Raw genomic sequence first — 13,971 nt, 5'->3', positions numbered from 1 at the left:
CTTTCCCACACCTGATAGGACAGATGTTGGCTTTTTTAAAAAGCCAATCCCACCCATCAAAGATTGCACTAATTCTTTGCCGTTATTTCCCCTTTTGTGAGCAAAAAGGAACAAAGAGTAAACCTACCTTCTGCCCATCTGAGTTTTATATATAGGTATATATACGTGTGTAAACTGTCCCTAGAAGTCTTGAAGTCCAGGAGGATGGTGCCTGACTGGACACAGGCCTGGAATAGAGTGGAGGCAAATGGGGCATCCAGGGAGCTCTTTGCAAAAACTTGCTAGCTCAGGGTGGAGGACAGCAAAGGAGGTGGGAAGGCCATTGTTTTGTCCTGGAGAGCTACCTAAGGAAACTTCTTTCCATATGGGAAAACATGGGAGGCTTCTTTCCAAGCTTATGATATGTGAGAGATTGTAGGACAGCCTCTCGCCTGTCCCTGAGGAAAGCAGAGTTGCACCCTTTATGTGACTTTGTCTCCCTTTTATCCAGTCGGAGTCAAGCCAGTCAGAGGCATCTGTCCGAAGGGAGGAATCACCCATGGATGTGGACCAGCCATCTCCCAGTGCTCAAGATACTCAGTCCATTGGTCAGTACTACTTCCCATTTCCAGCCCAACAAAAGGGAGAACCAGTCTTCATGGAATGGCTGCTGGATCCCCTCCTTCCAACATACATAAGCTCAGTGTTTTCCAGTTTGTTCAAGTGAACCCTGGTTTCTGTATGTTGATAGGCCCGTACCAATCAACTAAGATCACTAACCATCACCACCTGGTCCTCATTGGAGAATCATAGCACACACTGCAATTTCTGTAGTAAAGAAACAAGAAACTATGATGATACTGTGTGGAGACAGCATACGTTTGAGTCTTGTCTCCCCATTTACTATCTCTGGGACCTGAGGCAAACCTCTCTGTTTCCTCATTTAAAATAGGGATATTCATAGTTAGGATTGAGTTAACACGTGTATATATAGCATTTAGAGCAGTACCTGGCACACAGTGGATGCTATTATTATCAGCATTTCTCAAGGTTAATTTCATATAGAATGCTTTTTGGCACCCTTTTAACACATTCCTGTGGGATAGTGTTGTCATAGGACATCCAGTTTTTAAAATATATTAAATCATTTAATAATCCATAGGTTTTCTGGGAGCTAGTAAGGCAATGAGAAGACCAATGCTGTCTGGTAGAATTTTCCTTCAGTAGCCGTTAGCTACATGTAGCTATTGAGCACTTGAAAAGTGTCTAGTGCAACTAGACAAACTTTTTCTTGTATTAATTTTATTCAGTTTAAGTTGAAATGCCATCCAGTATAGGACTAGAGCTTGCTTTCAGATGTCACTCAATTACTCAGTGGCCAGTGGACCAATTTACTTGATCTGTCTAATGGCCTGTGCATTTGGTCTGAATGAAGGAAAAGCCTCAGGGGCTTCCCAGTCTCTCCTCTCTGTGCCCACTAGGCTCAGATGGAACTCCACAGGGGGAGAAGGAGAAGGAGGAGAGGCCACCTGAGTTACCCCTGCTCAGCGAGCAACTGAGCTTAGATGAGCTATGGGACATGCTGGGAGAGTGCCTAAAGGAACTGGAGGAATCCCATGACCAGCATGCGGTGCTAGGTGAGTTGTGGCCTGAGGGAGAGCCCAGGTCCGCTGATCTGCTCTGGGGCCCTTTCTGCCAGCTTAATTTTCTTCCTTCCAGATTACTCTTCTCCGTCGGATCTCCATAATAGGAGTTTAAAGAAGAGGATTTTTTTTTTCTCTGACTTCATTGTCAGAAAAAAGACTAGCCTTCTCTTTTGGTAGCTGGTATCTTTTACTTTTTAGACAGGGGGAATCTTTATAACTGGTTGCCTATCCCATTTTTCTCTGGAAGCTCTGACTTCCTCTGTGGCACCATTATATTTCTCCTGCAAGTTTTCATTACTTTTTCATGTAGTACTTTTGAAATTTGATTATGAGGGGGGAAGAGGTTTGTATGTTGAAGTTTATAAAGTAAATTGTCACTATCCTATCGTTCCTACCCCCAGTACTACAGCCTGCCGTCGAGGCCTTCTTTCTGGTCCATGCCACAGAGCGGGAGAGCAAGCCTCCTGTCCGAGACACCCGTGAGAGCCAGCTGGCACACATCAAGGACGAGCCTCCTCCACTCTCCCCTGCTCCCTTAACCCCAGCCACTCCTTCCTCCCTTGACCCATTCTTCTCCCGGGAGCCCTCGTCTATGCACATCTCATCAAGCCTGCCCCCTGACACACAGAAGTTTCTTCGCTTTGCAGGTACAGAGAACTCTTAGGCCGCCAAATGTAGAAGGCTTCATTTTTTTTACAGGGTCAATTCATACATTTTGTTCTTAGCTGATTTGCAGGGTGAGAGAGAGAGAGAGAGAGAGAGTGAGTGAGTGTGTGTGTGTGTGTGTGTGTGTGTGTGTGTGTGTGTGTGTGTGTGTGTTGGAAAGTGAGGCTAGTGAGGTAAGGACTGGATCTGGAAGTCCTTGTGTGCCACACTACGTTTTTTTCCCCTGAAACAAGGAAGAGAGAGTTGCTGGCTGGTTGGCTTTCATTCATTCTTCTGAGACCCATGATGTGCTGATTCCTGCTGTCCTTTCTCCCCCCAGAGACTCATCGCACTGTGTTAAACCAGATCCTACGGCAGTCCACCACCCACCTTGCTGACGGGCCTTTTGCTGTCCTGGTAGACTACATTCGTGTCCTCGACTTTGATGTCAAGCGCAAGTATGTGCCCTGGTGTTGGGGGGATGGGAACTCTCTAAATGGTATCTCCTCTCCCAGAAAGGAGCCAAAATTTCTCCTGGGATGATGTTTTCAGGGAAAGAAGTTTCCCTTGGTGGCAGCCCTTAGAATGGTGCTGGGGGGTCGGGGGGCGGGGAGAGACTCATCTGTGCCATGGACAATCATTGTACCTAAATACTCCTTGGCCTTCTCCAACCCAGTCTCCATTCTTCATCAGAGAAATGCAAGCCTTTGTTTAATCACATGATTTCTAAAGTCCCGGTCCTTCCTTTGGGGTAATACAGGAGGTGTAGGTAGCCACAGCAGGGCTCATGGGGGGGCGAGCCTCCACAACACTCCTGTCATTTTTTACTCTTCTCTTCCTTCCTGTGCACCTACACATGCTTACCTGCTTATTGCAGAAATTCCATGCCATAATGTCTGTGGGCCCCTATTCGATGGAGATGGGAAAAATTTAGAGTTGGTAGTGAATGACCTGCCTCTCCCAAACACTGGAGGGATCAAAGTGTCTGGAGGATGAGGGGAACATCACTGCGGATCTTCATCCTAATCAGGCAAACAAAAGTTTACTCTGCCACTCCTAATCTTACTTTCCTTCCTTTCCTACCTCCCAAGATATTTCCGCCAAGAGCTGGAGCGTTTGGATGAGGGGCTCCGGAAAGAAGACATGGCTGTGCACGTCCGCCGTGACCACGTGTTTGAAGACTCCTATCGTGAGCTGCACCGGAAATCCCCTGAAGAAATGAAGAATCGATTGTAAGAGCCCAGAGCAGAGAATAAATAGGATGGGAGGGTTGGGACCCTCCCTACGTGGTAGTGAAGGCTTACTTGGGGCCCAAATGTGCAGGGGAACTTAGGGAGGTGCTGCCCTCCCCAGTAGGAATTCCTAAGAGGAATCCAGCTTAGATAATCTCACTGAACTGTCACCCGTCTTCTCCACCCAGTCTCCCAGCTACTCCTTCACAGTCGCTCTCTCAGGTCATGCTATGCAAAAGAATGGATTTGTCCTGGGCTTTCTGCACATCCCTGTTTCTGCTCTCTTATACAGGTATATAGTGTTTGAAGGAGAAGAAGGGCAAGATGCTGGAGGGCTCCTGCGGGAGTGGTATATGATCATCTCTCGGGAGATGTTTAACCCTATGTATGCCTTGTTCCGTACCTCACCTGGTGATCGGGTCACATACACCATCAATCCATCTTCCCACTGCAACCCCAACCACCTTAGCTACTTCAAGTTTGTCGGACGCATCGTGGCCAAAGCTGTATATGACAACCGCCTCCTGGAGTGCTACTTTACTCGGTCCTTCTACAAACACATCTTGGGCAAGTCTGTCAGGTGAGGAGGTGGCACAAACCTGGGACTGTCTTCAGTCCTGGAAATCTGGTCCCTTTTCTTGTGTCCCATCACTAGGCTGCCTGTCCTCCACCCCAACCCATGGCCCTAATTTTGTTTATCTAGATATACAGACATGGAGAGCGAAGATTACCACTTCTACCAGGGCCTGGTTTATCTGCTGGAAAATGATGTCTCCACACTAGGCTACGACCTCACCTTCAGCACTGAGGTAGGTCCGGAGATCCTGACCATAGCACATCCCAGCTAGTCTAGGAAACCCATTATGGGGTTGTCCTTGAACTGGCATTGGATAACCTCTAATGCTTCTAAGGAAGCATCTTGATGTCTTAAGTCACATTCCCCGTTCCCCATCTGGCAGAGAACAGTGGGTATTTGCATGAGATGGCACAAACAGAAAAACCAGAATTTGTAAAACAATCCAGGCTGTTTCCTAGTTTCCTCTATATTTTGAAAAAATGCTCTAGTACATTATTCTTCATTCCCAAAGTCAGTTCACTCTAGAAAAATTGTACAAATAGACATAAATGAAAAACAAATTTCAAGGTTACTCTTCGCCCAAATTGCTTTCCATAAAGATTCTGTTGTGTTACATTATGTATGTTATCCATGCCCTTTTCCCTTTTACTATTGATAGTTTCCGTATGTTTTAGGACCAAACCCTTGGCCTTTCCCTATTAGGGATTTATGAGCTCATGAGGAAAGTCACTGTTTTTTATGACCTTGCTGCATCTCCTTGCCCAGGATTCAGCAAAGAGTTTAGGGTGTGTTTCCAGGTATCTATGTAAGTTCCATCCTAGACCAAGCCTGATTCATATTATTGGTTTTGGGTATTCTAGGTCCAAGAGTTTGGAGTGTGTGAAGTTCGTGACCTCAAACCCAATGGGGCCAACATCTTGGTAACAGAGGAGAATAAGAAGGAGTATGTACACCTGGTGTGCCAGATGAGAATGACAGGTAGGGGAAATGTCCGTTAGACCCCCTAGTTGCTCAGTATGGGGCAAGGTCAGGCCTCACTCATTTCACAGACATTGTTTCTTCTCTTCCCCTATGCCAGCCACAAATGCCTTGCATAAAAGGAGTCCAAAAACCTGACCAAAAAATATTTCCCTTCATCCACCCTCATATGGGGGCCTAGAAACAGAGTGGTAGGTGAGGTAGGCAGATCAGTCAGCATCCTGCCAGATTGGGGATCTCTGACCTCTAACAGTTGTATGAGTTCAGATGCCACGTGGCTTGTTGGTTCTCTCCCCAGGAGCCATCCGCAAACAGCTGGCGGCTTTCTTAGAAGGTTTCTATGAGATCATTCCAAAGCGCCTCATTTCCATCTTCACTGAGCAGGAGTTAGAGCTGCTCATATCAGGACTGCCCACAATCGACATTGACGATTTGAAATCCAACACTGAATACCACAAGTACCAGTCCAACTCTATTCAGGTGAGCTGCTGCTGGCATCCCTTCCTATATCTTTAAGCAGTGTTAGTTTATATGACACCAAATAAACCAGTACTCTTAGGGGAAGGGAGTTTTGAGTGACAGCTTACCTGTACCTAACTCTTCACTCTTCTGGAGTTTCAGTTTTCAGGTGATCTCCTTGCTCATCTTGTGAATGGAGGAACTGAAACCTGTCTCACAGAAGAGACTTGCCTAACATTCCAAATCCCATCCCCCTTTCTTCGAAGAACTCTCTACCTAACACTGGCTTCTTATGTTCATTCCTGTAGATCCAGTGGTTCTGGAGAGCATTGCGTTCTTTCGATCAAGCTGACCGTGCCAAGTTCCTCCAGTTTGTCACGGGTACTTCCAAGGTGCCCCTGCAAGGTTTTGCTGCCCTTGAAGGCATGAATGGCATTCAGAAGTTTCAGATCCATCGAGATGACAGGTCCACAGACCGCCTGCCTTCAGCTCACACATGGTAAGAGGAAGGGTTTGTTCTCCTTTTCAGCATTTAGATTGAATTTGCATATTTGCTACTTCTAGGCCCCTACCCGTGGTCAGGAGCGCAAATCTGGCCCCGGGTACCCTGGACCTGGGGTAACTCACAATTTGGTGGGTTTTGTGGAGAAGATGATATTTGAGATGAGAAGCTGGCCCAGACTCACAGTGGGGCTGGGGTGACATTGCAGGTGAACACTGCGATGTGAGAACAAGGTGTATTCCAGGGCTCAACGTAGCCAGAGCAAGGAGTTGCACGAGCAGAATGCTAAAGAACTCGGCAGGGGTGACCAGTGACCCTGAATACCTCCTTGGAGCTTTCATGTAGGGCCGTGGTGTTTAAGGAGGAGTGACAGGGTCAGATGATGTTTTAGGTGCCTGGTGGCCAGTATTGGGGCCAGATTAGAGGAGGGCAGACAAGGCTAGGACAGGATTGGGAGTCTACAAGCAAAAGTCAAGTGGGCACCATGGGAACACAGATTTGGTTATCATCTTTTGTCATGAATTGATCTTTCTTCTTTCCCTAGTTTTAATCAGCTGGACCTGCCTGCCTATGAGAGCTTTGAGAAGCTCCGCCACATGCTACTATTGGCCATCCAGGAGTGCTCTGAAGGCTTTGGGCTGGCCTAATAAGGCCCCGCCCACCACTGTGGGGTTTTTCTACCATTGTTGGACCTGGGAATGGGGGGAAATGGAATAATGAAAACAAAAAAGAACCAGAAAGAAAATGTCAAAAACCAATAAGTGAAAATCCACCAACTCACCATGTGTGTGTCCCAGCTGCCCCATCTTCCCCAGCGCATACCCGTTCCCCCTTTCCTGCTCATTCTCTCTCCCCGCTCCCTTTTTCTCACCTCCTCTCCCCGTTCCATGCCGTCCAGGATCCCTCACCCATGTATTGAAAAGGCAATAGCCTTTACAGGGACCCGTTTGTCCCAACTGTTTGAACAGTGTGCTCCTCAGATTCTGTGTTCAGAAGGATTTGCTGCATTGAGACTTGAAACCTTTGGATAGGGGAAAAAATTATATATATATATATTTTTTTGTTCTGTTTGCATTTCTTAATTTGTGCTTGGAATGTGTTGATGTGCACAGCTAATGATTCAATGCGAGACAAGATTGGCGTCTGTGTTGTGGAGGTTTCAAATAAAGAGCACTCTTCATAACTCACTTTTCACAATGGAGTTTTTTTCAAGTTTAAAAAGAAATAAACCCTCTTGAGCACATGTTAGATGGCTGGAGAAGAAATCCAGTGGACTCTCCAGAAAGCCATCTCTGTCACCACATGGGTGCATCCTCCTCCTTCAGAGTCATCAGGAACTGGGGGGATCTTTTTCAGAATGGGATCTGCACTTGGGGGTGGTGATGGTGTTAGAGATTGCAGCCAAGGACAAAGCATCGCCTTGCTCTAGGGGAACAAACCAGCAGGTTGTAAGAGAATTCACTCAACCCAACTGAAGGTTCTATTTCCTGAGCCTTTATAACAGTTTCAAGCCTGGAGCTCAGTTTAAAATTTTGATTTCATTTATTAATGTTTTAGTTTATTTCTAACAAATTTTCATAAGCAAATAATTTGACTAGCTCCCCAGAACAGTCTTTCCATCCTTTTTGGTTTTGTTTTGTCATCTGCTTGTTTGCCAGTCTGTTCACAGATCGCCCAACAGTCTTTTGTGGTTTTTTTTACTCCATCCAGCACTTAAAGTTGATCTAAGGACTTTGATGGTTCCAGCCTTCAAAGAAAAAAGTAATAAAAGTTCAGTTAGAAAAATAACCTCAAGTGGTACTTGCTTTGTGTGGTTTTTCTCATTCTCCCAGGCTCTACTTCTCTTTTCCCCTTGACCATGTCCCAAAGTGTGGATCTAGGAAAGCAGTGGTGTGTCTGTCCTTAAACTGATCCCTTTGTCCTGATGCAAATGGCAGCTAATCTTTTTTTTTTTTTCCTTCCAATGTTCACACTTGTCTGTTCCTGGCCCTCCTGACCACTGAGAAGACAGATGAATCAACCCTGTCCGGCCTATTGAGCTTCTAGTCAAGGGATAGAGACAGATCAGTTTTGAAGGGGATCTGGGTGCCCAGCACAAGTACCTGGTCTAGCCTGGGAGATCAGGAAAGGCTTTCTATTGTCAGTGGCATTTGGGTTGAATCATAAGTCTGTGTGAGAGTGAAGATTAAGAAGAACAGGGTAATCTAGCTCAATGCAGCAAGAGTCCAGTTGATAGGGCAAGGCTTGAGCAAAGGATAGTGGCCTGAGATGAGGCTGGGAGTCCACCAGGGCTTTAAAATAAAAGGAACAAATAAGCAGAAATACAGTAGAATTGATCAATACACTTAAGAACTGGTTCTTTGAGAAATCAAAGTAGAATAAAGCTCTGACCATTTAAATTTGAAAGGGGTGCAAGGGTTGGGAGTCGGGTGTGGAAGTTCGGAGTACAGATGGAATAATCCTGAAGGAAATAAATGAATCTAACTCAATGGCATACCACAAAAACCTAATGTGACTGAGTATGATTTGCCTATGGGATATTCATCACCTCAATGTCAAAAGAGAAAAACCTTTTGACAGTAGATGAAAGGCATTTGCCAACAGTAACTATTCCTGGTAACTTGTAAAGATACTACCTTGATAAGGTAGCATCAGACCAACAGTCAACATCACACTGCAAGCATAAAGTGGTCAATTATCACCATTAACACTGTTCTGCAAGTTCTAGCCATTTCCATAAAGCAGGAAACAAGGTATAGCTGTTGAAGAGAAACTATTTTGCTAAACCAAGAGAATCAAAAGTTATTAGAGCTTAAGTGAGTCCAGCAAGAGGCCTGGTTATAATGAACAAAACATTCGTGTAAACATTTATTGTCCAACAAGTATAATCTGATAAATTAATATAAAGAAATCCTGTACAATAGTAAAAATATCCATTGCATATATCAACATACACAATCTCAAAGATAAGCAAAAATGTATGAGACCTGCCTGTTTAAAAATTGCAAAACAATACTACGTACATGTGTACCAAGAACATGAAAAAACACATGTATGAAGAGTATGGAAGCCCATGCATAAGTATGACAGTACTGCATGATGTTCAGGATGAGCTATGGGGGACAAAAGGGGATGCAGTTGGGAAGAGGTACATTACCCAGAGGGCTTAAATTAAATGTTTTATTTCTTAAGCTGGGTGGTGCTGGGTACATAAGTATTTCTTATAATACTATAATACTTTATAACTTTTCTACACCTGAGGTATTTCAAAGTAAGTTTTTTGAGATGGACAATTTAATAGTTCCAAATGAATTTGAGGCAGGTATCAGGGAAGTCAATAACAGGCCTAATTCTACGTGAAGGCTAATTAATAGCTGCTTTCATGATATGATTAAACATGTCTCTTTTTGCCCCCTAATAATTCCCTCCACTGATGTGTGTGTTACAATTACTACTGGTTATCTCCTTATTAAAATAGTCCCCTTTTCTTATAATTAGGGTGACCATATAACTTATCATCCAAAGTTGGGCAAATTTTAAAATAAAAAGGGTGTTATTAATTATGCTGTGGGACTTCCCTGGTGGTCCAGTGGTTAGTACTCCATGCTTCCATTGCTGGGGGCGCGGGTTCAATCCCTGGTTAGGGAACTAAGATTCCTACATGCCACGTGGCACAGCCACCAAAAAAAAAAATTATGCTGGGCCACAAGTGCAAACAAACCCAGATAAACTGGGATGTATGGCTCTATACTTATGAAACATAATATGTCTTGGCTGGAGAAACAATTATTACCCAACAAACATTTTTACTGAGTGCTTACCATGTACTGACAACACTGAGAAGTCACTGCTTTCCAAAAACTCACTGAAGGGAAGGGGTTAGGTGTTGGGAAAGTTCAGGGAGCAATGGATACACAAAGACTCGATAGGCAGGGGTAGCAGGATTAAACATTTTCTCAAATACAAGCAATGACCAGTTAGAAAACAACAGGAAATAGATTCCCTTCACAACAGTAACATAAAATACCTAGGAATAATCTTAAGAAGCAGTGTTTGGGATCCATGTGAAGAAGGATGCTGCAAAACTCGTGTGAGAAGCATAAAAAGAGGCAAATAAATGAACAGGCTTACTGTCTTCATTTGCAAGTATAGCTGGCCTTGAGACTTTGGAAAACAGACATGCTAAGCAAGGTGGAAGCTGAAATGAGCAGACCTGACAGAGAATGGCTTCAAGCCATGACTATTCAGTGTGCTATGGTCTACTGTAAAGAGAAAATGAAGCACCAAGAACCAGTTGGGGAAGGAATAGCTTTGTCAATGTTAAGTTTGGGAAACTTGCCTAAGTATTGGAAGGGGGAGAAATAGAAAGTTTGCTCTGCAATTCACACTAAATAAATTCCAAATGGAAGATTCAAGTGTGAAAAACGTGAACTTATTTTTGGGGGCAAATAACAAGTGATCTGGGATATGGAAAATCTAACACTAAAAACTACAAAAGACATTATAATGGAAAAGACTGATATATTTGACTACTAAAACATTGGCAACACCACGAGAAGAATTAAAAAGCAACGGCAATCTAGGAAAAAATACATCTCTAACAGGCAATGGGTTAATCCTTACTGTATATATATTTTTTTATTTACAAATCACTAAGAGACAAACTTCCCAACAGAAAAACATCCAAGGACATGAAAAGGCAATTCAGAAAAGAAGAAACACAAATGACAGATGGCCAACAAACACAATGAAAAGATGCTCAACATCACTATTATAGAAATGCAAATCAAAACTACAATGAGGTATCACCTAACACCGGTCAGAATGGCCATCATTAAAAAATCTACAGGAACGTCCCTTGGTGGCTCACTGGTTAAGAATCTGCCGGCCAATGCAGGGGACACGGGTTCGATCCCTGCTCTGGGAAGATCCCACATGCCGTGGAGCAATGAAGCCTGTGCGCCACAACTACTGAGCCTGCGCTCTAGAGCCCGCGAGCCACAACTACTGAGCCTGTGTGCCACAACTACTGAAGCCCGTGTGCCTAGAGCCCATACTCCACAAGAGAAGCCACCACAATGAGAAGCCTGCACACCACAACAAAGAGTAGCCCCCACTCACCACAATAAGAGAAAGCCTGCACGCAGCAACGAAGACCCAACGCAGCCAAAAGTAAATAAATAAATAAATTTACTAAAATAAATAAATAAATAATAAAAAAAACCTACAAACAGAGACCTCCCTGGTGGTCCAGTGGTAAAGAATCTACCTTGTAATGCAGAGGATGAGGGTTCAATCCCTGTTCAGGGAACTAAGATCCCACATGCCTCGCGGCTACTAAGCCCACCCACCACAACTACTGAGCTCGTGAGCCTCGACTAGAGAGCCTGCGTGCCACAAACTACAGAGCCCATGCGCTCTGGAGCCTGCACGCCACAACTAGAGAAGAGAAAACCTGTACGTCGCAACTAGAGAGAAGCCCGCGCGCCACAACAAAAGATCCCACATGCCTCAACGAAGATCCTGTGTGCCGCAACTAAGACCTGATGCAGCCAAAAATAAACAAAAACATTTTGTTTAAATCTACAAACAATAAATGCTGGAGAGGGTGTGGAGAAAAGGGAACTTTCTTGCACTGTTGGTGGGAATGTAAATTGATACAGCTACTATAGAGAACAGTATGGAGGTTCCTTAAAAAACTAAAAATAGAACTACCATATAACCCAGCAATCCCACTACTGGGCATGTACCCAGAGAAATCTATAATTCAAAAGGATACATGCACCCCAGTGTTCATTGCAGCACTATTTACAATAGCCAGGACAAGGAAGAAACCTAAATGTCCATCAACAGATGAATGGATAAAGAAGATGTGATACATGTATACAATGGAATATTACTCAGCCATAAAAAAGAACGAAATAACACCATTTGCAGCAACATGGATGGACCTAGAGGGTATTATGCTAAGTGAAATAAATCAGAGAGAAAGGCAAATATCGTGTGATTTCACTTATATATAGAATCTCAAAAACAAAACAGACAAGCAAAACAAAACAGAAACAGGGACTTCTCTGGTGGTCCAGTGGTTAAGACACCATGCTTCCACCGCAGGGGGCAAAGGTTCGATCCCTGGTCGGGGAACTAAGATCCTGCATGCCTCACAGCGTGGTCAAAAAATAGGAAGACAAAAAACAGAAACAGACTTACAGATAACAGAGAGCAAACTGGTGGTTGCCAGAGGGAAGGGGGGTGGGGGTGAGGGGGTGGGGGGGTGGGGGGGTTTGGGCGAAATAGGTGAAGGGGATTAAGAGACACAAACTTCAACCTAGAAAAATAAGTCACAGGAAACTAACATACAGCATAGGGAATATAGTCAGTAATACTGTAATAACTTTGTATAGTGAGAGATGGTAACTAGACTTAACATGATGGTCATTTTGTAATGTATTTTAGTTCCTGACCAGGGATTGAACCTGGGCCCTCAGCAGTGAGAACTCAGGGTCCTAACCACTGGACCACCAGGGAATTCCCTATCTGTATTATTATTATTGTGGTGATGGTGGCGGCGCTGGTGGAGGCAGTAGCAGCATTTTTGCTGTCTTTTTCATGGTGAGCATGTATTTCCACAATTAAAAATAAACAGCCTCGTCAAGAATATACAATGGAGAAAAGACAGCCTCTTCAATAAGTGGTGCTGGGGTCTTCCCTGGTGGCGCAGTGGTTGAGAGTCCTCCTGCCAATGCAGGGGACACGGGTTCGTGCCCCGGACCGGGAAGATCCCACATGCCGCGGAGCGGCTGGACCCGTGAGCCATGGCCGCTGAGCCTGTGCGTCTGGAGCCTGTGCTCTGCAGCGGAAGAGGCCACAACAGTGAGCGGCCCGCATACCGCAAAAAAAAAAAAAAAAAAAAAGTGGTGCTGGGAAAACTGGACAGCTACATGTAAAAGAATGAAATCAGAACACTCCCTAACACCATACACAAAAATAAACTCCAAATGGATTAAAGGCCTAAATGTAAGGCCAGACACTATAAAACTCTTAGAGGAAAACATAGGCAGAACGCTCTATGACATCAATCACAGCAAGATCCTTTTTGACCCACCGCCTAGAGAAATGGAAATAAAAACAAAAATAAACAAATGGGACCTAATGAAATTTAAAAGCTTTTGCACAGCAAAGGAAAACATAAACAAGATGAAAAGACAACCTTCAGAATGGGAGAAAATATTTGCAAACGAAGCAACTGACAAAGGATTAATCCCCAAAATTAACAAGCAGCTCATGCAGCTCAATATCAAAAAAAACCCAAAAAACCCAATCCAAAAATGGGCAGAAGACCTAAATAGACATTTCTCCAAAGAAGATATACACATTGCCAACAAACACATGAAAGAATGCTCAACATCATTAATCATTAGAGAAATGCAAATCAAAACTACAATGAGATATCATCTCACACCGGTCAGAACGGCCATCATCAAAAAATCTACAAACAATAAATGCTGGAGAGGGTGTGGAGAAAAGGGAACCCTCTTGCACTGTTGGTGGGAATGTAAATTGGTACAGCCACTATGGAGAACAGCATGGAGGTTCCTTAAAAAACTAAAAATAGAACTACCATATGACCCAGCAATCCCACTATTGGGCATATACTCAGAAAAAAACCATAATTCAAAAAGACACATGCACCCCAATGCTCACTGCAGCACTATGTACAATAGCCAGGTCATGGAAACAACCTAAGTGTCCATTGACAGATGAATGGATAAAGAAGATGTGGCACATATATACAATGAAATATTAGCCGTAAAAAGAAACGAAATTGAGTTATCTATAGTGAGGTGGATGGACTTAGAGACTGTCATACAGAGTGAAGTAAGTCAGAAAGAGAAAAACAAATACCGTACGCTCACACATATATATGGAATCTAAAATAAAAAAAAATGGTTC

The 13,971-nt window shown here is 43.9% G+C and overlaps 1 protein-coding gene and 1 long non-coding RNA gene across 6 annotated transcripts in view; one reads left to right on the top strand and one right to left on the bottom strand.

The window, feature by feature from the left end:
• The window catches only part of HUWE1 (HECT, UBA and WWE domain containing E3 ubiquitin protein ligase 1), a 143,321-nt gene extending 136,120 nt beyond the window's left edge, over window positions 1-7,201 (top strand). For all 5 annotated transcript variants that reach the window (XM_082680900.1, XM_082680902.1, XM_082680901.1 and 2 more), the window contains 11 exons: window positions 491-587; window positions 1,461-1,616; window positions 2,027-2,272; window positions 2,611-2,728; window positions 3,362-3,502; window positions 3,795-4,082; window positions 4,206-4,311; window positions 4,940-5,057; window positions 5,356-5,537; window positions 5,825-6,015; window positions 6,563-7,201. In XM_082680900.1, the coding sequence (XP_082537026.1) occupies window positions 491-587; window positions 1,461-1,616; window positions 2,027-2,272; window positions 2,611-2,728; window positions 3,362-3,502; window positions 3,795-4,082; window positions 4,206-4,311; window positions 4,940-5,057; window positions 5,356-5,537; window positions 5,825-6,015; window positions 6,563-6,665 (1,746 nt within the window). In that variant the 3' untranslated portion in view covers window positions 6,666-7,201. The remainder of the gene's footprint in view (window positions 1-490; window positions 588-1,460; window positions 1,617-2,026; window positions 2,273-2,610; window positions 2,729-3,361; window positions 3,503-3,794; window positions 4,083-4,205; window positions 4,312-4,939; window positions 5,058-5,355; window positions 5,538-5,824; window positions 6,016-6,562) is intronic.
• Window positions 7,202-7,332: 131 nt separating this feature from the next.
• The window catches only part of LOC309839238, a 51,521-nt gene continuing 44,882 nt past the window's right edge, over window positions 7,333-13,971 (bottom strand). The window contains exon 5 of the long non-coding RNA XR_014298490.1: window positions 7,333-7,765. This is a non-coding gene — a long non-coding RNA (uncharacterized lncRNA). The remainder of the gene's footprint in view (window positions 7,766-13,971) is intronic.

This window comes from Grampus griseus (assembly GCF_964374135.1).
Source record: "Grampus griseus genome assembly, chromosome: X".
NCBI classification, from domain to species: domain Eukaryota; kingdom Metazoa; phylum Chordata; class Mammalia; order Artiodactyla; family Delphinidae; genus Grampus; species Grampus griseus.
The sequence above is the reverse complement of the archived record's forward strand: the minus strand, read 5'-3'. Positions and strand labels throughout refer to the sequence as shown.